We start from the raw sequence: 25,998 nt of genomic DNA on the forward strand, positions 1-25,998 counted from the left end.
TGATGTTTCTTCTGTACATATTGCCTGCACATATTGCCTCTACAACAGCCATATTCTCCTTGGATCTAACTGTTGGGTTTAGTCCACAGATCCATAAGAAAAGAAAAATGCTTTTGAATTTGCCATTTGCTAGTTAGTAGCTGGACAATCAACAAGGTCACAGTGCTTCTAGTCATTGTTAACTTGACAGGAGCTGAACTTGATGATCCATAGGGTCCCTTCCAGCTCTGCAGTTCTAAGATGATCATGCATTTCTTCTCCACCGGAAGAATAAAATATTTTGTTTTTCTATTGAAACAAGTCAGCATTATAAATTTTTGCAGCTGCATATATAAATGATCCTATTCTGTTTACAAATCTAAAATCCTCTTGTGGCGACGTATTCCCTCCTTTCCGGCAAAGCGCTATGGGTGTAGTATAAACACAAAGACAGTGCAGATTTGTAAAAATCTTCCTACGCTTTATAGAAAACAGGGGCTTGTCATTAGAACACAGCAACATCTAGTGGTTAAATGAGAAAAGTACAAAAAGCCGAGTTCCCTGATAAATTAGCTGTCTAAAGTTGCAAAAATTAAAAAAACCATAAGCCTCAAATCCCGAACACATCATGGCAGTACTGTAAGTTTAACTGAAGATAGTAGGGAATCAACCCTACCAATCATACACCTCAGATCATCAAGAAACAGATGATCTGAGGTGAAAAAAATGTCAAATTTCCGTTCTCTTTTGTAAGGCCAACCAGGAAGGCACAATAAGAGATAACTGTGTTCAGTGGGTCGACCTAAGAACGGTTCTTCTGCCCTACCACGCATTTTGACATCTCTAATAATAAATAATCGCGTGCCGGTTTTGAATGAAGGAGACCCTTATCAGGATTTCCAAGGTACAGAGTACTACTCAGAAGAAGTGAATTGATTTGAATAGAATGGGCGGGATCTTTTTTTTTTTTACTACAACTCCCAGAATGCCACAGAAACACAACCAGGGGCCACGCTGGCGAGGGAACTCTAGGAGCTGTGGTCCAAAAAAAAAAAAAAAAAAAAGGTTTTCCTCCCAAGCGTTGAGCTCGGATTCGTTCCTGCCATTAACCCCAAAAGGGCGCTCCCTCGCTGCCAGCCCGCCCCGGGGGAGGCACGGCGCTTCTCCTCAGCCCGCTCGGGGCCCTGGCCTGCGGGAGCTGATTGGAGACGGGCCGGTTCCGGGGCCTCCTTTTCCGACGTCGAGCCCTCATTTCCTGTGCCCTGCCTTCTGCTCCCGTCGCGGCTTGCCGGGGGTTGGAGCGCCTGGCCGGCTCCGGTGGTGCAAAAGGCGCCGCTTTCAAATATGGAGGCGGCGAGAGCCGGGCTGGTGGGCAGGGCGCGCAGACACACGCGCAACCAGCGCAACCTGTGAATGAACATCGCCTTAAAAACTCCCGCCTTTTTTCACCCAGGAAGGTGAGTGGGAACAGGAGTGGGAGCGCTCCCTTGGCGACTGCATTCGTAGGATTGGGGGCTCCCCTCAACATCCCTGGGGGTGTAAAATAAGCGTCGACTCCATAGGGAACTAACGGGGCACCAGCACTTCCTGCTTCCCTTCTGCTCTTCCATGTGGCTATACCCTTATTGCTCCTGGATCCTTGGATCCATAGGATGATGATGATGATTTGCTAATACAGGATACAGTCTGCATGTTGTGAGATGCAAGTTTTAACCAAAAACCTAAGTAGCAGTATAATATGTACACTGTTCTTAATATTGCCATTTTTTTGCAGCTCTGATGGTGCTATTTCAGAGATCGACAACTGATGATGTTTTATAAAATTCTCGTGACTGTGGGGACCACCAAAATGTGTTTCATCCACAAGTTATTTCTATTGCCAGGTCTCTGTATTATATTAATTTTTCAAATTCTGTGTCTTCAACTCTGCCGCCTCCTTGAATTGCTATGTAAATCATGCAAACATTTATTTGTTCGGTTATTGTTATTTCTGATATATTACGCTCAAGGTGCCAGTCCATTTGAGTCTGGTGCTGTATTACCTTATTTTGTTCATTATTTGCTAGCAGCTCTTGACGTACTTCTGAAGGGGGAGTGCCGGCCAAATAATATACTTTTTCAGTAGGGGTAAGTTACAGGTAGCCAGTAATACCTGCATCATTATTATCCTTCATTAAGAGCTACATCTACTTGTTTGGCTGCTTTATAACGTATGTGACTAGCAAATTCTGCTGTGGAGTAGCATAGGGACAAAGCTGTTGTTCTTATTGTTTGTGTGCGCAGTCTAACCTAGAAATTTTCCTAGGTATGTTATTTCTGGTGGCCACTTTAGTTTGGTGTTTAGACAGTATTTTTTGTAGGTCAGGGTTTGAGCCAGAGTGACACCTAAATACTTTGGGATAAGGCAGTGTTCCAGTACTTTGTCTTAACATAAACCTTCTTGAAGGGTGGAAGGCATTCCTGAGGTTTCCCCCAGGCAATGGTATGCAGCTGGCTAATTCTTCCTATCCAGAAGTGTTATTTATTTACAAAATTTGCTGATGAACAAAATACTGTAACAATAACAACAATAAGAAGTTAGACATGACAGAGTGGCAAAATTAATGCACTGGTCATTATGCAAAAAATATAACTTGCCAGTCTCAAAAAACCCGTGAAAACATCAGGTAGAGCAGGTGTCAGAAAATGAGGAAGCCAAAATCTTGTGGGATTTCCAGATCCAAACTGAGAGAAACCTCAAATATAACATCCTAGATATAGTAGTGATAGAATAAAGAATTGACATTGCAATTCCGGGGATGCTAGAGCTGAAAATAATGAATCGGAAAAACTAACAAAATACAGAGACCTGGCAATCGAAATGTCTTGCCTCTGGAAGAAACACACTTCAGTGGTCCCCATAATCATTCTGACTTTGGGAACAATATCAGGAAATTTCACACGGTATTGTAAGCATTTGCAGATTTCAGAGATCACACCATCAGAGCTATACAAAAACGGCAATATTAGGAACAGGATACATACAGCACCAATATTTAATTTAACAGATACTTAGATTTTTTTTTGTTAAAACTAGTATTATAGAACTCTGTATAATACTAGGAAATGTTTTTATAATTTTGATTGACTGTGCCTGGTATTTTTGAATACTTATATATATATGGTCATTAGTTTTTGACCAGCTCATCACCCCTATACTGCATAAAATAATTATGCATGCCTTGGCTTTTCATTTTTGCAAAAGTTGAATACAGGTAGTCCTAAAATGTATTTTCAAAAGCTAGCAATAATTACAGGTGTTCTCCATATGCTACAGAGCAGTGCAGTCTGTGTATGCCACAGAGGCTCTTTTTGTCACTGGAACCTCAACATACGTATTCGGGATAAGAAAGAGGATGCAGTCCAGTGTGAACAATTCTTTGAGAAAGGGGAGCTTTGGGCAACTTTGTGTTTAAAATCTTACTAAGAACGAGCTGCACTGCAGAAAGTCCAAATTGTACTGTCCAAACCTTGTACTCCAATCATTTCCAGAAATGAAATGATCATAGAATAATGGAATCGAAAAAGCCCTTTAAGACCTTTGAGTCCAACCACCTGCTCAGTGCAGGAATCCAAATGGAAGTATATAAGTACAGTGGTGCCTTGCATAACGATTTTAATTGGTTAAAAAAAAACATTATGTGAAACATCGTTATGCGAAACACCATTTTCCATAGGAATGCATTGGAAACCGGTTAATCCGTTCCAATAGGCACGGATTGCCATCCTTAAGCGAAAAAACCCATAGGAAACATCGTTAAACGATGCAATGTTTCCTCCATTGGAATGTATTGAAGCTGACTCAATACATTTCAATGGCTTTGCGAAGTCAATTTTTGCAAAATTAAGTGTGTCATAAAAGGGTCAAAAATGGTTTTAAATGCTTGGATTAGCTTCTGCACCCTCTAAAACGGATGCAAAAGTTAATTTGGCTTTGATCTGACTTTTCGTTAATTTATGGTGAATTTTTCCCCCCAACTTTTGACAGCTGTCAAAATCTGACAGCTCCATTATTTCCTATGGGGGAAGAAAAAATTCACAAAAAATTAACGAAGACTCAGCAACTGTTCTAAATGCTTGGATTCGTTAGAGGACCCCCTAAGTCGTGTGCAAACCTGATTTGGCTTTGATCTGAACTTTCGTTAATTTATGGCGAATTGTTTTCTCCCCCATAGGAAAGCATTGAGCTGTCAGATTTTGACAGGTCCATTGGTTCCTATGGGCAGGAAAAAAAAATTCACCATAAATTAACGAAAAGTCAGATCAAAGCCAAATCAGGTTTGCACATGACTTAGGGGGTCCTCTAACGAATCCATGCATTTAGAACCGTTTTTGACCCTTCTAACACACTTTTTTAATTGAAAAAAGAAACATCGTTAAGTGAAGCAGGGGACCTAAAATCGCATTCGTTATGCGAAGCATGGTCCCAAACTTCGCTAGGAAACATCGTTATACGGTGCATATTATTTTCTAAAAAACACATCGTTATGCGAATTCAAAGTCAAAATAAAAATTATGATAAGGACTGAAATAGAAATAGAGTTATACAGTGCTTTGGGTCACTTGTTGGGAGAAATGCATCATCATCATCATCATCATCATCATAATACACTAGTTCTTAAAAATGTAGAGAAAAATATTTGGTATTTATTATTTTTTCTTCCTCAGATGACAACTCTTTGTAGAAGAGCTAGAAAAGCACCACAACCAACTGTTGCAGAAGAGGAGCTTCCTTCCTTTCTTGAATCGTAAGCCTTTTGTTTAGCGCATTTTTATTCATAGCATCATAGAATAACGGCGTTCAGCCATTGAGTCCAACCCCTTGCTCTACGCAGGAATCCAGGTTGAAGTATATCTAACAGATGGCTGACCAGCTCCCTCTGAAATGTCTCCAGTGTTGGAGAGTTCGCCACTAGAGATGGGCAGGAACAGCCAGTTCAGTGGTTTGTGCTGGTTCGTCCTTCTGATGATTCTGATGTTTCCCAGACCTGCCTCTTCTAGTGGGCACCCGCTCCTAGGCAGTGCCCCAACTTCCCTGCCTCCTCCAGGTGCTGCCTCTGAGTTGGGTGATTGCCAGAGGAGGCAGGGCTGAGAAGTGCTGAACCCCTGTTCAGCACTTCTGAACCAGCATGAACTGCCAAGCCAGTGGTTTGTGCCCATCTCTACTCACCACGTCCCAAGGCAACTGGTACCGTCGTCGTATTGCTCTAACAGTTGGGACGTTTTTCCTGACACTCAACCAAAATCTGGCTTCCTGTAGTTTGAGTCCATTATTACATGACCTGCACTCTGAAATGATTGAGAACAGTTCCTGTTCCTCCTCTGTATGACAGCCTTTCAGGTAGTTGAAGAGTGCTACTGTACCTCCCTTCGCTCTCCTTTTCTCAAGACTAAACGTGCTCAGTTCTTTCAGTCTTTCCTCATACGGCTTGGTTGGCAGTCCCCTGATTGTCCTTGTTCCCCTCCTCTGACCTTGTAACAGTTTATTTGCATCCTTCTTAGAGTGCGGTGTCCAGAGTGTTGACACGTACTTGAAATGAACCCTAACCAGTGTTGGATTCAAATAAGGACAGTCTGCCAAAAGCGAAGGCAACATTGGATGAAGTTGCTGGAATTTTTGGATCCATGGGAGGTTATGAAAATGAGACTGTACATAAATTGACAGCATCTTTCTTTGAACAACTTCTTGTTTATAAAGACAAAATGAATACTGATACAGACGTATCAAAGTTCAAAGAGAAGTGTAGTAGTATTGTGATCTATAGCACCATCTTGTGGCTGTTGATTTAGCAAAAATTTTAAAGTATTATTATTATTCAGTTTATATTGTTCTTCCAGTTGCCAACCCCATGAATCGAGTTCAGAGTGACTTCCATTAAAATGAAAGCAATACTGGCTTTTGTTGTTGTTTAGTCATTAAGTCATGTCCGACTCTTCGTGACCCCGTGGACCAGAGCACGCCAGGTCCTCCTGTCTTCCACTGCCTCCCGGAGTTTGGTCAAATTCATGTTGGTCGCTTCGATGGCACTGTCCAGCCATCTCGTCCTTTGTTGTCCCCTTCTCCTCTTGCCTTCACGCTTTCCCAACATCACAGTCTTTTTCAAGGAGTCTTCTCATGAGATGGACAAAGTATTGGAGCTCAGCTTCAGGATCTGTCCTTCCAGTGAGCACTCAGGCTTGATTTCCTTCAGAATGGATATGGTTTGTTCTCTTTGCAGTCCAGGTGACTCTCAAGAGTCTCCTCCACCACCACAGTTCAAAATCATCAATTCTTCAGCAGTCAGCCTTCTTTATGATCCAGCTCTAACTTCCATACATCGCTACTGGAAAAACCATAGACTATGCAGATCTTTGTTGGCAAGGTGATGTCTCTGCTTTTTAAGATGCTGTCTAGGTTTGTCATCGCTTTTGTCCCAAGAAGCAGGTGTCTTTTAACTTTGTGGCTGCTGTCACCATCTGCAGTGATCATGAAGCCCAAGAAAGTAAAATTTGTCACTGCCTCCATATCTTCCCCTTCTGTTTGCCAGGAGGTGATGGGACCAGTGGCCATGATCTTGGTTTTTTTTTTTCATGTTGAGTTTCAGACCATTTTTTGCACTCTCCTCTTTCACCCTCATTAGGAGGTTGTTTAATTTCTCCTCACTTTGTGCCATCAGAGTGGTATCATCTGCATATCTGAGGTTGTTGATATTTCTTCTGGCAATATTAATTCCAGCTTCAGAGTCATCCAGTCTAGCCTTTCACATGATGTATTCTGCATATAAGTTAAATAAAGCAGGGGGACAATATACAGCCCTGTCATACTCCTTTCCCAATTTTGAACCATCCAGTTGTTCCATATCCAGTTCTAACTGTTGTTTCCTGTCCTATGTATAGATTTCTCAGGAGATAGACAATGTGGTCAGGCACTCCCATTTCTTTAAGGACTTGCCATAGTTTGCTGTGGTCCACACAGTAAAAGGCTTTTGCGTAGGCAATGAAGCAGAAGTAGATGTTTTTCTGGAACTCTCTGGCTTTCTCCGTAATCCAGCGCATGTTAGCAATACTGGTAAACACCATTATATTCCACTTGATGCTTAGGAAGGTGTTCATAGCCTAAGAGATCTGTGGCCCAAACCTTACTGTGTTTTTATTCTGGTGCAGAATACTTAGCATAAATCTCAGAGGCAAGTTGTTGCGCATTAAAAGTCAGTGTAAGCATTTGTTGTTGTGTGGTGTGTCCTGGCCTATGCAAATGTCTTAACTTTTGAGAATTTGTGTCTCAGATTTTTACTTCTCGCATTACCCTAGCTTTTATAACTAATATAATTATGTCCCTGTTTTGTGTCATGATTCTGTGGAGAATAGTATAAATAATATAAATATCAAAATGGCTTATTTTGCAGTGCCATCTCAACCGTACCTGTAGAAAACAGGTTGAGGTACAGGTTTAAAGGGGATTGTGGAAACAGACACTTTTTTACAACTTGGTGTCTCCCCAAGCAACCTAACTTGGAGGCAGTGGGTGTCGGTGAACTGCCTGCCATTTTAATTGACCACAGTGTTGTGATAGGGCTTGGGAAAAATTTTAAAGCAGGTGATTCATAGCTGCCATTGTTGTTTAGTTGTTAAGTCATGTCTGTCTCTTTGTGACCCCATGGACCAGAGCACGCCAGGCCCTCCTGTCTTCCACTGCCTCCCGGAGCTGGGTCAAATTCATGTTGGTCCCTTCGATGACAGTGTCCAACCATCTCGTCCTCTGTCGTCCCCTTCTCCTCCTGCCTTCACACTTTCTCAACATCAGGGTCTTTTCCAGGGAGTCTCCTCTTCTCATGCAATGGTCAAAGTATTGGAGCCTTGACTTTGGGATCTGTCCTTCCAGTGAGCTGCCATATCCAGGCTAATAAGCAAGCCTAAACTGGGTTGTGCCAATGAGATTGTAGATAAACCCAGCTTCTGCAGAACCAGGAATAGTACCGGACTATACTGAGCCCCTGACTGGCATGATAGAGGCATTGGTGACGCACAAACACTGAACCCTTTTGGTTTGCCTGGATGATGATGTCATCTGAAACTTGCTTGTTGGATAGGACATTTTAGTCACTTGGAGTCCCCTCTGAGCTAGACCTTTTGCAGCATTGTCGTCTCAACTCTTGTAAACCACTTCCTCATGTTACATGCACTTGCCATGTATAGCTGTTATTATTTTAATCCCCAAACAACTGGGACTAGAAAGATATGTCCCGACAACATGGATTTTTCCCAGTGAGATATTTTTCTGATCCAGTCAACATAATGCCTTAATGAAATTCCACACCATGTTTTGGCAAGCCGTGATTCCGAGAGGTAGAGGCAACATACTCTGGTTCTCAGTGAACTGGCCCCATTCTGACAACTGCTGAAATTCTAAGTGGGTCAGAAAATTCCCCAGAACTTACAAAGTTCACCCTCTTTTTTAAAAAAAGAAAAGCTTGGTACATGAGAGTTAAGCTTTCTTGTTAAATTTAGCTGCAGTTCTTAATAAAAATAATCATGTACTGTTAAGTCAATTCAGACTTATGGCAACCTTTTCCAGGATTTTCTAGGAAGAGAATACACAAATGGTTGACCATTTCCTTCTTCTGGGGGGCACTGTGCAGCTTGCTCAAGGCGACACAAACTGGCTGTAATCACAGGAGGCATGGTGGGGAATTGAACTACCAACCTCTGGCTCCACAGCTAGATACTGAAACTGCTGAGCTGTCCCCTGGATATTCCAGTTCTTACAGTAGCTAAATATATTATGGTGAGCTATTTCCCCCTATTATATAAAATATTTCAGAGTGGCTTTAATTTAAGAATTTGAGTTACATATAGGTATTCTGCTACCTCTTCTGGGAAGTAACCTGCCACTTTGATCTTGTTCTTTCCACTTAGTCATCATTCCAGTACTTTTTTTTGCATGTCCCATGTACAGGTTGCTTCTTTTCTTTATCAACTGTATTCTGTGAGACTCCATTCCCTCTAAAATGTGCTCCTACTTTCTTCAGATCTTCAGAATCAGAAGAGGAAAAGCATGAAGATGAATGGGAGCCCAAAAAGAAAGTTGCAAAGAAGGCCAGAGTGCCAAAAACATCCAGAGCGAAAAAACCTGCCACGGCCCAGAAGAAACCATCTGCGGCTCGGAAAAGAACTAAGAAGGTAGCAGTCAAGGAAGAAACGGTGAGTAATAGAACATTCGAAGAGGTTTCCTCTTCATACCATTGGAAGGAATGGATACAAATTGTCTTTGGGAGGGGAGGTTCTATACAGTGGTGCCTCGCTTAACGATTGCCTCGTTTAGCGATGTTTTCGCTTAACAATGGTTTTTTAAAAAGAATTCTATGCATCATTTAACAATGTTTCCTATGGGCGATTTTCGCTTACCGATTTTGGAACCATGCTTCACATAGCGAATGCATTTTTAGGTCCCCTGTTTCGCTTAACGATGTCCATTTTTTCAATTTTAAAAGTGTCTTAAATGTTCAAAACATGTTTTAAATGCTTGGAAGCGTTAGTGCACCTTCTAAAACGTGTGCAAACTTAATTTGGCTTTGATCTGACTTTTCGTTAGTTTTTGGTGAATTTTTTTCTCCCCTATAGGAAAGCATTGAAACCAATTTTTGACAGCTGTCATAACAGAACATCTGCATGTGCATTAGAGCCACGTGTATACAGAACAGAAACTTCAGAGCCACTGAATTCTTGCTGTACGTGAGTGCAGCAGTGGTCTTATGGTGGCAGAACAAATCAACATTTTGTAAGACAATTTTAAAAAATGGAGGGGTAGCCCAAACAAAAAATTAGTACTTTTAAACGGGGCTTAAAACCATCATATTTGGCACAATTGTAGCAGACAGTCTGCTATTGCTCTGTGCCACATTTGGGGAAGTTTGGGCAAAGGGTTTATGAGTTAAAATCCTAAATGTACCCAGATTTAAAAGAGAGAGAGAGAGAGAGAGAGAGAGAGAGAGAGAGAGAATGGAGGTGTTTTTGAAGAAAGAATTTTATCTAGAGTGATAATTATAAGCGTACTGTTTCCTAGATTTTTACTAGTACCAAATGGGTTGGTTTTTTTAAAATAATATAACAGTAATAGTAAAAGCAGTACTAGTAGGTGGATTCTGGATATTTTTACCCTGTCTTTTTATTCACTTTTCTTAAAAGTCTGATAGAGATTAGATGATAAACCAAAGCTGAATATTAGAGGACACGCTTTGCATATCACAGGTTCAGTTGCTTCCCGTTAGAAACAATCATGTAACAACTGATGAGAAGAGCCTCTTTTCCACCCAAGACTCTGGCATTGCACTGCTTATCAGCAAGTCTGTTCTTAATGGACTGATCTGAATGGTCTGATCTGGAGTAACACACTTCTAGCTGGAACAGGGCAACATACTCTTTCTCTGCTCCTTTAGAGGGAGCGTAACCCTATTTTGAACAGGCAGAATGGATTGCAGTACTATATTTCATTACATTGTAAATTGGCCCTGGAATGCATAATTAAAAATTTTGGAGACACCTCTGATTTAGGCCAGATACCCAGCCCACTGAGCTATCCCTGGGTTATGCTTTGTGTAACGTTGTTAAATTACATGTTCCCAGTTTAGGTATAATGGGCATTTGTATATTTAAGAAATGAGGTGACCAGAGTTTTAGACTCATGATTGCCTACACAGTTGCAAGTCAGCTCTTGTGTAAATCCCATTGGTTCTGTGGTTCTGCTCTGTTTGAGATTGATAGTTGCATTTAGGCCTTCTTTTATCCTTTATGCACATTCGTTTTTAACCTATTTTGATGACTTGGGCAGGATACATCTTTTCCTGTTAGTGCCCCTGGCGCAGAAGAAGGCAATGTTCAACTACAGTGGCCCAAGGAAGAAGAGGACACAAAGCCCAGAGGTATTTCGACAAAGCTTCTGATGAAAAACACTGGGGTCTCTCCAGGAGAACCTCCCTATGGCCTGGAAAATGCTGAAGAACCCTCCACAAGTACTGCAGCATTTAAACAGCAAGTGAAGGCGGAAGAGTCTCAGGAAGATTTCACATTTGATGAACCTCCTCTGAAAAAAATTAAGTCGGCAACATGCCTGCAAGGAAACCCTGTAAAATTTGTACCAACTGCTAAAGTGGGAGGAGACCTTCAAATGAACTGGGACATTGTGCAGGTATAAGGTGTTTTTTAAAAATTCCACTCCTTTCATTAAAAAGCTTGCTTGAACCTCCATTGCCCAGAGAGAGTCTGTGCTGCAGGCCAGCGCATAAATTTGGTTTCTGTTCTGTATAATAGCAGTTCTGGATGCATTCCAGAAAGCAAATTGGCGTTTTCTTTATTTTTTTTAAAAAATAAATTGCATACTTTTCTTTTGATGAGAACTTCTGAGCATAAGTTAAAGTGCAGGAAGGTTACAATTAGTATCAGGTTTCACAAGAAAATATAAAAAGGAAGTCCTTCTGATATTGTTGAGTAGAAGGGAACTCATGAGAGGAATTATCCTTTTTCATTTATTTGGCTTCCCCAGCTTGGGGCAAAGTTCCAAGATTAGAAAGCGACACAGGTAGGAAGGTGGTAGAAATGAAAGATCTATTTTGTGGCTTGGTTTTTAAATTTTTTTTCATAAAAGATGGCTGCTGAGCTTCTGACATTTTTATTAGAGTTGTGGTGTAAATCCTATCCTTATTTCTACAAAAATCTTTGTGTCATGCTAAAGTGCATGAGGGAGATTTTTGGCTCCTTTTGGTAGTTGACAGTGAAAGTTTTGCACATTGGGGTTGGTTTATGTTAATGCTACACAAAATGGCTGAGGGCTCATTCTGCCTCACCTTCCTTGACTTTTCCTCTCATTTGAGGAAAGGTGCCTGCACAGAGGAGCATAGACATTCTTGGGGGGAGGGGGGGAAGGAGATGGAGATTTTCATCATCCTTCACATTACATTTTGTTTCTGCTCCTTAAGGTACATCACATTTTTACAGACTTTTTTGTGAGAAGAAAAACTTTTTGCCTTAAAAATTTTATTTTTTGAAACCATGTTTTGGGGTTTATTTTTAGTTCTGAATTGCATATTGATTTTTTTAAAAAGGGAGTTGAAAGATGGCAAAGGAAAGATGGGATGTTGGGAAGTTGAAGAGTCATAAAGGAGACAGGATGCCAACGAGCTTGGGAAATCCTACAACTAAAAAAAAAAACAACCCACAACCTTCATGACAGTAGGTCACTCAGGCTGGAATCTTATTGTATGTTGCGATTAGAGTAAGCCCCTTCAGTCAGTGGATATTTGATGAGTCAGATCCATAAATTCCATTGGTACAATCCATTGATTTCAGCCAGTGAGTTATAGAATCCTAGAATATTTGAGTTGGAAGGGGCCTATAATGCCAATGAGTCCAACTCCCTGCTCAGTGCAGGAATCCAAAGCATAGCACATCTAACAGATGCATCTCCAATTTTCTCTTGAATGCCTCCAGCACTGGAGTGCTCGCCACCTCCTAAGGTAATTTGTTTTATTGTTGTACTGCTCTAACAGTGAAGAATTTTTCCTAATACTCCACCTAAATTATAAGCTACTTTGTGGGAATCTGTGTCGTGCTTCCTGGTTGGGATAGCTACCTGAGGAATTCTGTAATAAAAATACACTATATTCTTCGACGTGCTACAATCTGAGCTAAGTCATTCTTGTTTTCATTTTTTAAGAATGCAGATATAATTACAGGATACAAAAACCTCACTACCATTGATTGTATTTTTAAAAAAATGATAAAAAAGGGTGATGGCTGCACAGGAAGTCATAACTGCTTGCTGTAACGCTGAAGTAAACCAATCCTCAAAGTCATGTTTACTGTGGAATTCTAGGAGGTATAATTAAAACATAAGTAATGTTTCTCATCTCCGACTGTTACTCCTCATGCAAGCCTGCTCTTTCCCAAATGTGAATGGACCACACCAAATTGATGGTTTTGAAAATAATTTTCTCTGGCAGAAATTGTATTTGCATTGTAGGTTTTCTGTTGCTGCTGCAGGTCTTGTCACAGAGGTGTGGCATTGAAGAATGGGTGTGTGCAAATATCATCCGCCTCTTCAACGACGAGAACACCATTCCGTTCATAGCACGGTATCGAAAAGAGCTGGTCAATAATCTGGAAGCCGAAGCCTTGCGTGAAATACAGCAAACACTGGAAGAGCTTCAGTAAGTGTGGTCTTGGTGCGGGAGGTAGGATGTGAAAGGGGGAAATAAAGTCCTCCTCCTCCTCTCGTGCAAGAGGTCAGAAGTTATCCATGACTGTTGTGACTATGGATGCTGAAGCTCAAGAACTTCTCCCTGCTTTACTTCTCCAATTTTATTTTACCTTGAACTGTTGGCTGTACCAATCTATTCATTTCATTTATCATTATTTAACCAACTTATTGTAGCCTCCAGGGTTTTACTATTATTTATTCTGAGTTTGATTCAGATATATTAAGGTAGCCCGCTCAAGGCTGACTAAGCTTCCATTCTCCCGAAGTCAGTAAATTGAGTCCCCACTTCAGGGTAGGAGTGGGGAGTCAATGTGTAGCCTGTGCAATTCAGTTGTAAACTGCCCAGAGAGTGCTTTAAGTGCTGTGGGGCGGTATATAAGCAGCACACTTTGGGGTTGTTTTTTTTTTTTTTTTTTTTTTTGCCTGTCTTGGTCTTCATTTGTTCAGCTTCATACTTCTTCTGAAGAAGTAGACTTGTCCACGAAGGCTCACAGGAAAATATAACAGTTAGTCTTTAAGGTGCCACAGTGTTTTTGTCTTCTTTTTTTAAAAATTGTTTTGTTTTTGCCTGATATTAAAACAGTTTGTCTCTTAAATCTGCAGGCTTCTTCCAGTCTGTATCACTACACCACATAAACTCACATGCACAGGTACACAGACTTTCTATACCAAAGTGAGCTATGCAAAACTTCCAAAGAAGCAGACTTGCCCACAAAAGCTCTCATTAAAATGCAGTAGTTAGTCTTTAAGGTGCTACTTACATTTTAATCTTCTTTATTTATTTGGTTTTGGGTATTTTTTTTTTTTTTGCATGACATGTTAGTACAGACTAACCGAAGGACGGACTTCTAAAACTGTTTTTAAATGACTGTCACCCTCTCTGCTTTTGTCTTAGCACTGTAATAAAAAAAGTTCATGGCGCCATACAGAAGCTTAAGAAAGAAGGAAAACTGTCGGGAAGCCTTTTGACTGCTTTGCTAAACTGCAGAACTGTGGAGGAGCTGGATCATGTGGTCAGTATCACTTCCTTTCCCTTTCTCTTTAAATATCTGCTCTCTGTAGGCTTTTAATACTGTTTCCTTCCAGAACCTTTTGCTTTGTCCTGTGTACATTTGATCTGCAGACCCTTGCTTATTACAAAAGAAAATGAAATGAAATCGAAGATGCCTGTGACTGTATAGAATTGTCAGAATGGCTGATCCTAATAGATTTTAGTAGATTTCATGGAAAATGTATTGGCCGCCTTGTTTAAATAAAGTGGCTGCTCCCATTGTACCTATGCATTACAGGAATGGGGAACATGCAGTAGGGGTGGGTAGCATGTGGTAGGTGTCTCTGAACTGCCACTTACCCAAACCTTACTAGCATAATCACTGAGGGAGGCGCATAGGCGTTGACAGCAACAATATCTGGAGGGCCCATCCCTGAAATGTGTCTTCCTTCTCTATAAGCATGCTGAAGACTGCAGAACATTTTCTCCCTGTTTGTATCTTATTTCTCTCATTTTTAAAAGAAATGTATTTTTAGAGAGACTTGAATGTGTGCATTTTGTTGTCATTTTTCTGTAAAGCATCCTGGCAGTCCGGGTGCTGTATTGTTACTGTGATCACTCCCTCTGAAATAGCGAAGCATGGGAAGATCACAAAAGTGGGCAGCAGAATTCACAAGAATGTTTGCATGGTTCTCCTTGTCTTCAGCTGAACCCAGCCTGTCTTCTCCCTCCTAGTATGCACCATATAAAACTGGAAGCAAAGGAACTAAAGCGCAAAGGGCCCGGCAGCTGGGACTTGAACCTGCAGCTACTTTGCTCCTTGAGAACCCAAGAGAGCTCAACTTAAATTCATACGTCAAGTCAGGGGTTGACGGTAAGTGTGTGTACCTCTCATAATTGCTAATATAATTTGGAATGCTCCTTCCAGCAGGAAAAGGAAAGGGCTATGTGGATTTTTGTTTTACCAATTTGTGGAACCTGTTAAACGGTGGATCCTTGAATGGTGGGGCTGCAGAGCACCTGCTTTTCAGACAGACAACTCCAGTCTCAGTCTGTATGAAAGAAGCTTGAGTGATATCTTGGGGGGGAATGCTACCTGCCAGCATCAATAAGAAGACACTCAATGCTTTCTTTGGATGTTTGCCGAGAATGGCTTGAATAAAAAAGGCATTTTGGAGGAATGGAGGGCACCCTCCTGTCTTCACATTTTAAAATACCGGTTGGTTGCACCCACACATGTAGGCTCACGTGTGATGTTTCCCTGCTGCCATCTCAGATATGTAGTCATAGAGTTGCTCACAGGATTATAAAGATGGTTTCAGAGACACCAAAGTCTTCTGTGACTTCTCCTACGAATGCGGAGGTGAATCTATACACAGCTGTAAGAACTTTGCTGATGCTTATTGGATAAAATCCTGTTTCTCAGAGTAGTAAAAGCAAAAGAAGCAAGGAGTGCTGCTTATACACTGCCCCACAGTGCTCTGGGTGGTTTTCAGTTGAATTATGCAGGCTGCACATTGCCCTCCTCCAGCAAGCTGAGTACTCAGTTTACAAGGATGGAAGGCTGAATGAATCTCGAGCTGGCTCCATGGGATTGCACCCAGGTTGTGTGCAGAATTTTGGCTGCAGTACTGCAGTTTAACCACTGAGTCATGAGGCTACTAGTGAGTCTCAGTAAAGTGAGCCTATTGAATCAGTGGGGATTTGGTGAGTCAATGCCTCTGTAACTTCCATTGATTCAAATGAGTCTGTTATAGTTGCAATTTACTGTAGCATTGAGGATGCAAACATTGTCACATTGTATAAGAACAAAGGAGACGGGCGACTGCAGTAACTACCGTGGCATCTCTCTTCTCAGTGTTGTAGGGAAGCTGCTTGCCCGTGTTGTGCTGAAGAGACTCCAGGTGCTTGCAGACAGAATCTATCCAGAATCACAGTGTGGATTTCGAGCTAATAGATCCACCACTGACATTGTATTCTCCCTCAGACAGTTGCAGGAGAAATGCAGGGAACAATGACAACCACTCTTCGTGGCCTTCATAGATCTCACAAAGGCCCTTGATTTGGTTAGCAGGGATGGCCTTTTTGAAATACTTCCCAAGACTGGATGTCCACCTTGACTCCTTAACATCATCAGGTCCTTTCATGAGGAAATGAAGGGCACTGTAAGTTTTTGATGGCTCAGCATCAGATCCCTTTGACATCCAAAACAGAGTAAAACAGGACTGTGTCCTTGCACCGACCCTGTTTGGGATCATTCTTGCTGTCATGCTGAAGCACGCCTTTGGAACTGCAACAAAAGGTTGGTGGGGTCTGGCTCTCTTTTTCAGCATTTGGTGGGAGGGATGGCACTCTCGAGAGAGGGGTCTCTCTCTCTCTCTCACTCTCCTTCTTACAGCCATATACAACAATATGCAAAAAGTTTAAAATGTGGTCACTTAATAAATAGGGACCAGAGTCCTATTGATAAGTTACATGGGGACAAGTGCAGTGGTATAGATTGCATTGCCACTCATTGCTGAGTGGTTTTTCTGTCTCTCGTCATGCACCTGCTCTTGTTATTGGCGCTCATTGAGGGATGGAAGCGGTGACTTGATAAGCAGCTGCAATTTGCTGCTGCTATTTGTGCCATTGCACTTATCTAGTTAGATTTTGGCTGCAGAGAGATGACTCTTCCAGGAAGGATCACTGCAAACATCAAAGACTGCTTATGAAAAACTTTCAGGGGCATGTTACAACAACACTTCTGTAATACTGAGACGTGAAATGTCCTTAGTGTGGGATATTAAGTTACGTATGAGAAATGAATGCTGTTATGAGTCACAGTTCGGTACAGTTTGTGAATAATATCCAACTTGCAAGGATTGCCCATTTCAAATTTGCTTTGAAATTTAAACACTGCTAGGTTTTAAATGTCACTTTCTTTAGTACAGCTTTAGCTTGCATGCTTTGTTGGAGTGTGTTTTGCTTTTTCAACAGGAAGCTGGTTAAGCTGCCTGTTTGGATTGGTGCACTAGCATTTCTTAAAGAAATGGGAGTGCCTGGTCACATTATCTATCTTCTGAGTAATCTATATGCGGGACAGGAAGCAACAGTTAGAACTGGATATGGAACAACTGATTGGTTCAAAATTGGGAAAGGAGTACGACAAGGCTATATATTCTCCCCCTGCTTATTTAACTTATTTGCAGAATACATCATGTGAAAGGCAAGACTGGATGAATCCCAAGTCGGAATTAAGATTTCCGGAAGATATGCAGACGATACCACTCTGGGCAGAAAGTGAGGTGGAATGAAAGAACCTTATACAGTGGGGTCTTGACTTGAGAACTTAACCCGTATTGGAAGGCGGTTCTCAAGTCAAAAAGTCTGTAAGTCAAGTCTCCATTGACCTACAGTGCATTGAAAACCAATTAATCCCGTAACAGGCCGTTTTTGTTCCATTTTGGTTTTTTTCTGGTCTGTAAGTCAAATCTCAGTCTGCAAGTCAAACCTAAATTTTGCGGCCAGAGAAGTCTGTAACTCAAAAAGTCTGCAAGTCAAACCTAAATTTTGCGTCCAGAGAAGTCTGTAACTCAAAAAGTCTGTAAGTCAAGGGTCCACTGTAATGAGCGTGAAAGAGGAGATCACAAAAATGGTCTGAAGCGCAACATCAAAAAAACTAAGATCATGGTCACTGGTCCCATCACCTCCTGGCAAATAGAAGGGGAAGATATGGAGGTAGTGACAGATTTTACTTTCCTGGTCTCCATGATCACTGCAGATGGTGATAGCAGCCACGAAATTAAAAGACGCCTGCTTCTTGGGAGGAAAGCGATGACAAACCTAGAGAGCATCTAAAAAAGCAGAGACATTACCTTGCCAACAAAGGCCCACATAGTCAAAGTTATGGTTTTTCCAGTAGCGATGTATGGAAGTGACCGAAGAATTGATGGTTTTGAACTGTGGTGCTGGAGGAGACTCTTGAGAGTCCTCTGGACTTAAAGGAGATCAAACCTATCCGTTCTGAAGGAAATCAAGCCTGAGCGCTCACTGGAAGGACAGATCCTGAAACTGAGGCTCCAATACTTTGGCCATCTCATGAGAAGAGAGGACTCCCTGGAAAAGACCCTGATGTTGGGAAAGTGTGAAGGCAAGAGAAGAACGGGACGACAGAGGACGCGAAGGTTGGGCAGTGTCATCGAAGCTATCAACATGAATTTGACCCAACTCCAGGAGGCAGTGGAAGACAGGAGGGCCCGGTGTGCTCTGGTCCATGGGGTCACAAAGAGTTGGACACAACTTAACGACTAAACAGAGGCCTTCTGGGTCCTTGCTCCTCCTGCTATGCTAAGTTTTGAGTGGTGGTCTCCACATCTGGGGAATTCAGGGGGTGCCAGTGTAGCCTCTGTAGATCATACAGAGCTACATAGAAAAATGGACTGCCATGATAGAGGGCAGCTTTCTATGTTGTTACAACTTTGCAGAGTTGGGATTGAAAAGGCTTGTGTTAATTTGCAGCTGAGCTGTGCAAAGTATGGTCCCAAAAGTCATATTTGAAGGAACCCCCCTCCAAATTTTAATTTACCACCAAGAAACATTCTTTTGTCCCAGGCCCTGCTTTAAGGGGCTGCAGGAAAGTAACAAGTCCAAGCTCACTCATGGAGTTTCATGGCTATTAGGAGAACTGAACCTGGATCTTCTATTAACGTGATATAATCTACAACTTGGACTGTACCTTATGGCTCTTGATGCATTAAGCCTATCATTACTCTCCTCTCTTTTTTTGCTTATGTTGGTAGATCACAACATTTATATGTATCTAGCATACAGCTTGTAGTGTAATTGTAGATAAATCTGTAGGGGGCAATCTTAGACAATGAAATAAAATGTGTGGGTTTTTTATGTTATTCTTAAATAGAAGTTACTGAATATGGAATACCAATTTTCTGATCCATTGTTAAAATTTGTTTACATTTTTTAATATTGAGCAGTACTGTATTTGGAATAAAATTCTCAGTTTGTACCTATTAGATAAAATTATGTATGGCCGATGAGGAGTTATGCTAGTTTAAAGTGTCCTGTTTAAGGAGTTATGCCAATTTAAAGTATCCTAACTAATGACTGAGCTGCCTGGATAGCTTATTGATTTAGGTACCTGGCTGCGGAACCAGAGGTTGAGAATTTAATTTTCCACAATGCTATCTGAGAGAAGACCCATCCTGTGTAGATATGGACACGTTGTACAGTCCCAATGTTCCCCCAGAAGAAGGAAATAGTAAACTACTTCTGTGTATTTTCTACCTGGAAAACCCTGGAAAAGGTCACCATAAATCAAAATTGACCTGACAATATGCAGTTACTATTATTTAAGCAGTGATGGCAAAGTAAATGGAGGCATAGATGTTTCCTAAACACAAGGACACACCCACAGAGTTGTAAATGGAAAAGCTGGCTTAATCCCCGAGCCATCAGTCCTGCACTACAAATTGGTTCCTTCTTTGCTATATGGTAATGCATCATCAAGCATCTGGATTGCAGGTTAGTATGAACATGTGTTGTCCACTAACAGTAGGAGCGTGGAATGCCACCTTGTGCTGAGTGATACCATTGCTCCATCTAGCCCATTTTTATCAGATCTGAATTGTAACCAATATTGTCATCATCTGACAGTCTCCATAACTTCAGGGAGGATCATATCCTGGGGTTACCTGGGGAATTCTGGTCTCTATTAGCTTCTGAAATCTAATATGATCAATATTTTCAGAAATTGTATGCCATGTTTACCAGTTTTTTTTTTTTTTAAATAATTTAGCCAATAATGTAGAGGGGTCAAATTCTTTTTTCAGGACTTTCCACCATTGAGGAGGTAAAATCTGGAGTGCAGCATATTTTAGCTGACATGATAGCCAAAGATAAAGACACACTGGATTTCATTAGAGATTTGTAAGTATTTCTGTTACTGTTTCTGTCTCAGCTCACTGCATTCCTGTTTTGTGGCCTTTGTGGATTTACCTTTCTCTCTATGTGCAGACCGGGATTGGGCCAAATGTGCAACCCACATAATCCAGATGGCCTCCCCAAACCCTCTCTGGTCTCCCCTATTAAAAGTACTTTTAAAATCCCCTTGTGCCCTCTATAGGAGGCAATTTAGTGCCTCTGGACCTCCCAAACCTTTTGCTGTAAATTAAAATATTATTTTCAGCCTCTAGAGGGCAAAATAACTCATTTTATGTACAAAAATGTATGGTTTTTAAAAAAGAAAAAACCAAAATATTTTGGTGATGGGCTTGGCATGGGAGTGGGCAAAGCCCTCCAAGTTCCAGTGGTGGTAGGCATGTTTGGCCCTTGGCCCTCTGGAGGTCAGTTACCCCTGAAAGGAGTTACCAGGTTCTGGTGCAAGGGGAAGATAATTCTTTGCTTTGATTATTTTAACTTCCTGAAAAATATTATCCATACTCAATTGCATAGCAGCAATAAGTGATTCTTTCTCAGGAAAGGACGTGTAGGTATGTTTGCTCAGTCATGATGTGCATTAATGAGGAAGGAGTCTAGCTTACTGATAGAGCTTTGCATGCAGAAGGTCCCAGATGTAACTGCTGGCATTTCCAATTAAATGGTTGTAGTTTTTCTTTACAGTGTAACATGAAATTCTGAGCAGCAGTTCCCCATTAAGCATTAATACTGTTATTCAGATATTTGTGAAAACTCTGTTCTCTTTTATAACATTTTTCAAATGTAGATGTCAAAGGAAGTACATTTGCATTCAATCATCTTTGGCAAAAGTGACCTCCAAAAATGTAAACGAAAAAGATGTGGGCAAATTTCATCTGTATCAGAATTTTTCTTGCAATATAAAGAACATTCAGCACCACCAGGTACGCATTTAATTGTGGGTTCTGAACACGATATATGTATTTTTGAAAATAAAATAAAAAGATTGGCAGTTTGTAAATTTCCCATAGGCAGGTATTTCCTGATACATATTTTAATAGCTCAGTGAGTTAGGTATCTTAAGATCTGAGCCAGAAGTTGGGAGTTTGATTCTCCCCTCTTGCCTGCCAGGAGAAAAGGGAGCCTGTGCGGCCTTGGGCAAGCTGCATAGTCCCAGGTGCCCCAGAAAAAGGGAATGGTAAACCATTTCTGAATACTGTGTCTAGAAATCCCTGGAAAGGGTTATCATAAGTTGGAATCAACTTGATAGTGTGTTGTTGTTGTTGTTGTTGTTGTTGTTGTTGTTGTTTGTTGTTTGTTGTTTGTTGTTTGTTGTTTGTTGTTATGGCAGTGGTGACCTTCTGGATATTGGACTGAAATTCACACCACCCCTTATTATTGGCTCTGCTTGCAAGGGCTGGTGGGAATTGCAGTCCAGCAAGATCTGAAGGACTCCTCCTTAACCTGTTCTGCAGTAAACTTGTTTTCTTGGAAAAAGCAAACTAAAATCCCATGGTAAAAGTAAAACAGAAAAAAATGCCCTATTTTCACATGAATTACCAGGACTGGCTACTAGAGATATGTATTTTTCACTAAAAAAATATTCATAGCACAGTCTCTGGTTCCCTCTAGTGGCTAGTTCTGGTAATACATGTGAAAATAGTTCCCCCCCCCGTTTCTTTTTTTAAAATATTTTTAAGATTTTCAAACCATGGATAAGTGAATCACTGAATACAGATCTTGTGGATAAAAGGGTCCTACAGTATAGAAACCTTTCCTCACCTCTAGGCATTCCCTCCTTTTCTCCCTGACCCTTGCCTCCACCAATACATATTTTTATTCCCTCAAGAAATTACAGGTGGTAGGCATATCATCAATCCTACTTCTGGTTGCATAACAGTCTAGCAGGGTGGGCTGGTTTAAGGAATAGCCACAGGTTTACCTTTTGAGCTTCATTGTTGAGTCGGTATTTGAACTCAGACCTTCCCGGTCCAGATCCAACATTCTGCGCTTTTTTTATCCCCACGCCTACTCCTTCTCATTCTCAGTGTGTAAACTGACATGTTCCTGGTGAGGCATTTGAATTCTTCAGGGTGAGTTGCTGGTGGGAGGAGCTGCCTCGGCTTTGAAGGGAATGGAGCCAGTCACACTTGCTCAGCCTGACTACCTCACAGGGCTGTTGTCAGGATAAAGAGGCATGGGAGAAGAGCCACATGCGCTGCTTTGGGCTCATTGGGGGGGAAGACAGAATAGAGATGCGGCCAACAAATGATTCAGGCCACTCTCTGATGCTCCTTGGTGGCCTGGAAGGGGGAAATGATGCTGGAGCCCCTTGGCTTTCTTTGGGTGGGGGCAGAGGGGGGGAAGGAGAGAGGATGGTGATGGAGGGGAAGATAGACTCAGCTGTGCTTCTTGCTTGTTGATCCACGAGAAAGCTTGGCAGAAGATCTTTGGGAAGAGCAAGCTCTTTCTCCAGAGAGACAAGACAACATTTCTTGTTATTCCAGGACAGTGATTTTGGAAGGATGGGAACATTGAATCGTTTCCTCTTGGGACCCGCCATCATTCAGAATGCGCCATTTGGTTTCTCCCCTCCTTGACCTGCTCCCTTTTCTGCACCTGCCACTGCTGTTCTGAGTTGTGCCCTAAGCCCCGGCTTGTTCCGTTCTGTGCTGTGCCGTTTTCTAAATCTAACCTCAGTCCTCTTGTCTGATGTCATGTTTCCTGTGTCAATTGCTGCTGTGCCAAATGGCTTGGAGAGCATCCCTGTGATCGAAGGATGCTCTGAGCTACTCAGCATTAAACCTGTCACTTAAAATTGGTCTGCAAAAGCAAGAAAAGGTTAGATAATTGTGGTTAAAGGTGGCCTGAAAGGATGGCAGGTTTATAGTTGTATAGGAAAATCATGAACTTTATAGTTGTGCTAAATGCTCTCAGTGCAAAGGTGGAGGGGAAAAAGGCAGAACTTGGAAAGTTACTTCTAAGCATAGCTGATTGTTTGTAATACTGTAGTTAAAAGTGTCCATAGGCAGTTTGTTAATGTACCGTATTTTTTGCTCCATAAGACGCACTCCCCCCCCAAATAGTGGGGGAGAAAGTATGTGCGTCTTATGGAACGAATACAGAAAAACAGGGTTCAACCACCACCACCCAGAAACCTCCCACTGCCATGCTGGGAGGCCTCTGAACTAGCACCAGAGACTGCTTGCTGTTTGGACCCCACCATTCTGCACTGCTGGCTTTCCAGGATCTGCTTCCTGCAGCCCACCTGGAAAACCAGCAAGGCTAACAGGCCTATGGTAGCAGGCAGTGAAAATAGCCAAGGACCAAAGAGGAAAGAGTAATTCTAGAAAGAACAGGGGAAATCACAAACATAGTCCCCCAATTAGGCAGTTGGTTTCCCCACATTTGGGAAAATCACAGGGGTCAGCAGATCTAGAATGCAATAGATGAGCCTTACCCCAGGAAAACCACTTTTACACCAGTGGTATCTCCCCTGCCAAGTATGAGTTGGAATGGCCCCTAAATCACCTGCCCCTTTCTGTGCCCTGTCCCCCAAAAGGCATGGTGACCCCCCCGGCTGCACCTCCTGATCAGAACAGGGCTGCACAGCCCCAGTCCCGAAAGAGGCCAAGAGAGCTACTCAGTGTTTTGGGGTGCCCCACAGGAACCCCTTCAGGGGCTGGATGTTCCTCCCACAATCCTCCAGTGCACAGATATTAGCATACCTAATATGCGGGGAAGGCAGGGAAAGCGGGGAAATTCAAACTTTCAGTTAGCGAAGAGGATGCTTGTCTGCTTCCTTGCTAGCAGTTAGAGAGCTGGAAGAGAGACCTGGGACTGCCTGGTAGAAAGCATGCTCTTTTCCCCCTGTTGTTGTTGTGACAAGAACCACAACTGAGGATGAATCAATGGTTGCACATTTTTTAAAAAAATCACAAGGCTTGCAGTGTGATACTTCTCTGCTGTTTAGTGAGACTCCATTAAAATTATAGTTATACTGCAGAAGAAATGACATTATCTGTCTTCACATTTTCCTGCTCTAACATAATTATTCCTTAATTATTGGCAAATGTAACTGAAAACAAATAACTAGTTATTAATAACTAGTATGTGCCCTTAGTTCCTAGTAACTACTAACTTCTAAACACTGGGAAAAAATTAGGGAAAAGTCCAACTGAGCTTTCCCACACAAATAAGGTCATTTGCTGAAGTGGTTTTGGATTTGTTTTTCTGCCTTTTAGGCAGAAAAAACCCCTGATCCATTGCACAATTGATTCCACAGCCAGAAGGAGACAGGCAGCTGGAAAAGAGGTCAACACCAATGTTGACTGCCTTACAACATCATGTAAACCAGCAGGATTCTAACCCTGCTATATTTTTCAGACCTCTTCAAACTATTATAGTTAAGAGTTAAGTTATAATGAAAAGTCATTATAGTTAAAAGTTGTCATACTTAAAAGCTATGGGCATCTCTCTCTCTCTTTCTCTCTAGTCTATCTTAGCTGTATTTGGTTCCCTTTTCTGCAAGCGAACATCCTGACACCTCTTTCTTCTGTTGAAATTCTGAAGTCTTCACCTTGGAAGTCAGTGTCAGAGACACTGAGTTTTTTAGACTCTTTGTCCCCTACATTTTGTATCATCCAGTCTGAAGAAACTTGGACTTGATACTTGAATGATTCTGCACATTGATCACATGGCTGTTCCTCAGTGCACGTTTTCCAGCAGTTTGGAAATGTTTTATTCCAAATGTGTTGCAACCAGATTACAAGGACTTTCGAAATGTGGTTAAGAGTTTCCCAAGCATTGCCATACAACAGCCTCTCAACTCCCTCTTTAAAATTCCTTTATAGTTGTCTATAAAATTCCTTTATAACTTCCTGTGAAGTGTTTCTGTGGATTTTGCGGGAAATTAAAATGGTGTCTGTCTTGTGCTGAACAGAGGAGCAGTGCTACTGGAGAAACCTGCCGGGGGAGGTTCTTTAGTCTGGAAAGGGCCTACCAGAAGACCCTACAGTTCCCCCCCTCAAACTTGTGACCAAGCCTGCTTAATGGATTTAATAGAAACCTTCCCCCCCCCCCCAGTGCTTTAAACTGTTACTTTCTTGGACTCCAACTCTCAGAATCCCCATCTCTCTGGGAATGTCTTAGGAGTTTTTCTGCCCCTTCCGTCGCACATGAACCGCTTCTTCTGTTTTCATTTTTAACCATGGGGCAGTATTACATTTGCACCATGTTTAATGCTAACCTCAGTTAACCTTCAGTCGGAGATTGGAAACCAGCTTTAAACTGGATCCTTGTGGCATAGTGGTTAAACTGCAATGGTATAGTGAAGACTCTACTCGTGATTCCATTGGGCTCAGGGAGGTGGTTCAGGGTTGACTCAGCCTTCCATTCTTTTGAGGCTGGTAAACTGAATACAGTATACAGCTTGTTGTGGGCTCAGTGTGTAGCCTGCATAATTAAATTGTAAACCACCCAGAGAGTGCTTCAGGTGCTATGGGGTGGAAGACTGTATAAGCAGCACATTTCTTTGCTTTAAACTCTGGTGAAGCCACGCCACCCTGCAGTTGTTGGTACAAAGGGAAGGGAGTAGGAAATATGTACAAGAAGAACAGAGATGGAATACAGTTGTATGGAACTTTGGAGTGTTGCTGATTTTTTTAAACACAATGTCAGAGTGGTTGTTGTGGGTTTTTCGGGCTCTTTGGCTGTGTTCTGAAGGTTGTTCATCCTAACGTTTCGCCAGTCTCTGTGGCCTGCATCTTCAGAGGACAGCACTGTCAGAGGTTGGGAAATGTCATGCTGTCCTTGGGACAGAGTAATTGAAATGTGGACGGCAGGT

The 25,998-nt window shown here is 41.8% G+C and overlaps 1 protein-coding gene and 1 pseudogene across 1 annotated transcript in view; one reads left to right on the forward strand and one right to left on the reverse strand.

Annotated features, from left to right (window-relative positions):
• Nucleotides 1-1,184: 1,184 nt before the first annotated feature.
• SRBD1 (S1 RNA binding domain 1) overlaps nt 1,185-25,998 on the forward strand; it is a 218,826-nt gene continuing 194,012 nt past the window's right edge. The window contains exons 1-9 of the mRNA XM_020800533.3: nt 1,185-1,436; nt 4,687-4,766; nt 9,027-9,198; nt 10,826-11,182; nt 13,033-13,199; nt 14,145-14,262; nt 14,976-15,114; nt 20,069-20,165; nt 20,962-21,097. Coding sequence (XP_020656192.3) covers nt 4,687-4,766; nt 9,027-9,198; nt 10,826-11,182; nt 13,033-13,199; nt 14,145-14,262; nt 14,976-15,114; nt 20,069-20,165; nt 20,962-21,097 — 1,266 coding nt within the window. The 5' untranslated portion in view covers nt 1,185-1,436. The remainder of the gene's footprint in view (nt 1,437-4,686; nt 4,767-9,026; nt 9,199-10,825; nt 11,183-13,032; nt 13,200-14,144; nt 14,263-14,975; nt 15,115-20,068; nt 20,166-20,961; nt 21,098-25,998) is intronic.
• LOC140703538 (U1 spliceosomal RNA) lies at nt 23,510-23,664 on the reverse strand (annotated as a pseudogene).

This window comes from Pogona vitticeps, chromosome 1 (assembly GCF_051106095.1).
Source record: "Pogona vitticeps strain Pit_001003342236 chromosome 1, PviZW2.1, whole genome shotgun sequence".
Classification (NCBI taxonomy): Eukaryota; Metazoa; Chordata; class Lepidosauria; order Squamata; family Agamidae; genus Pogona; species Pogona vitticeps.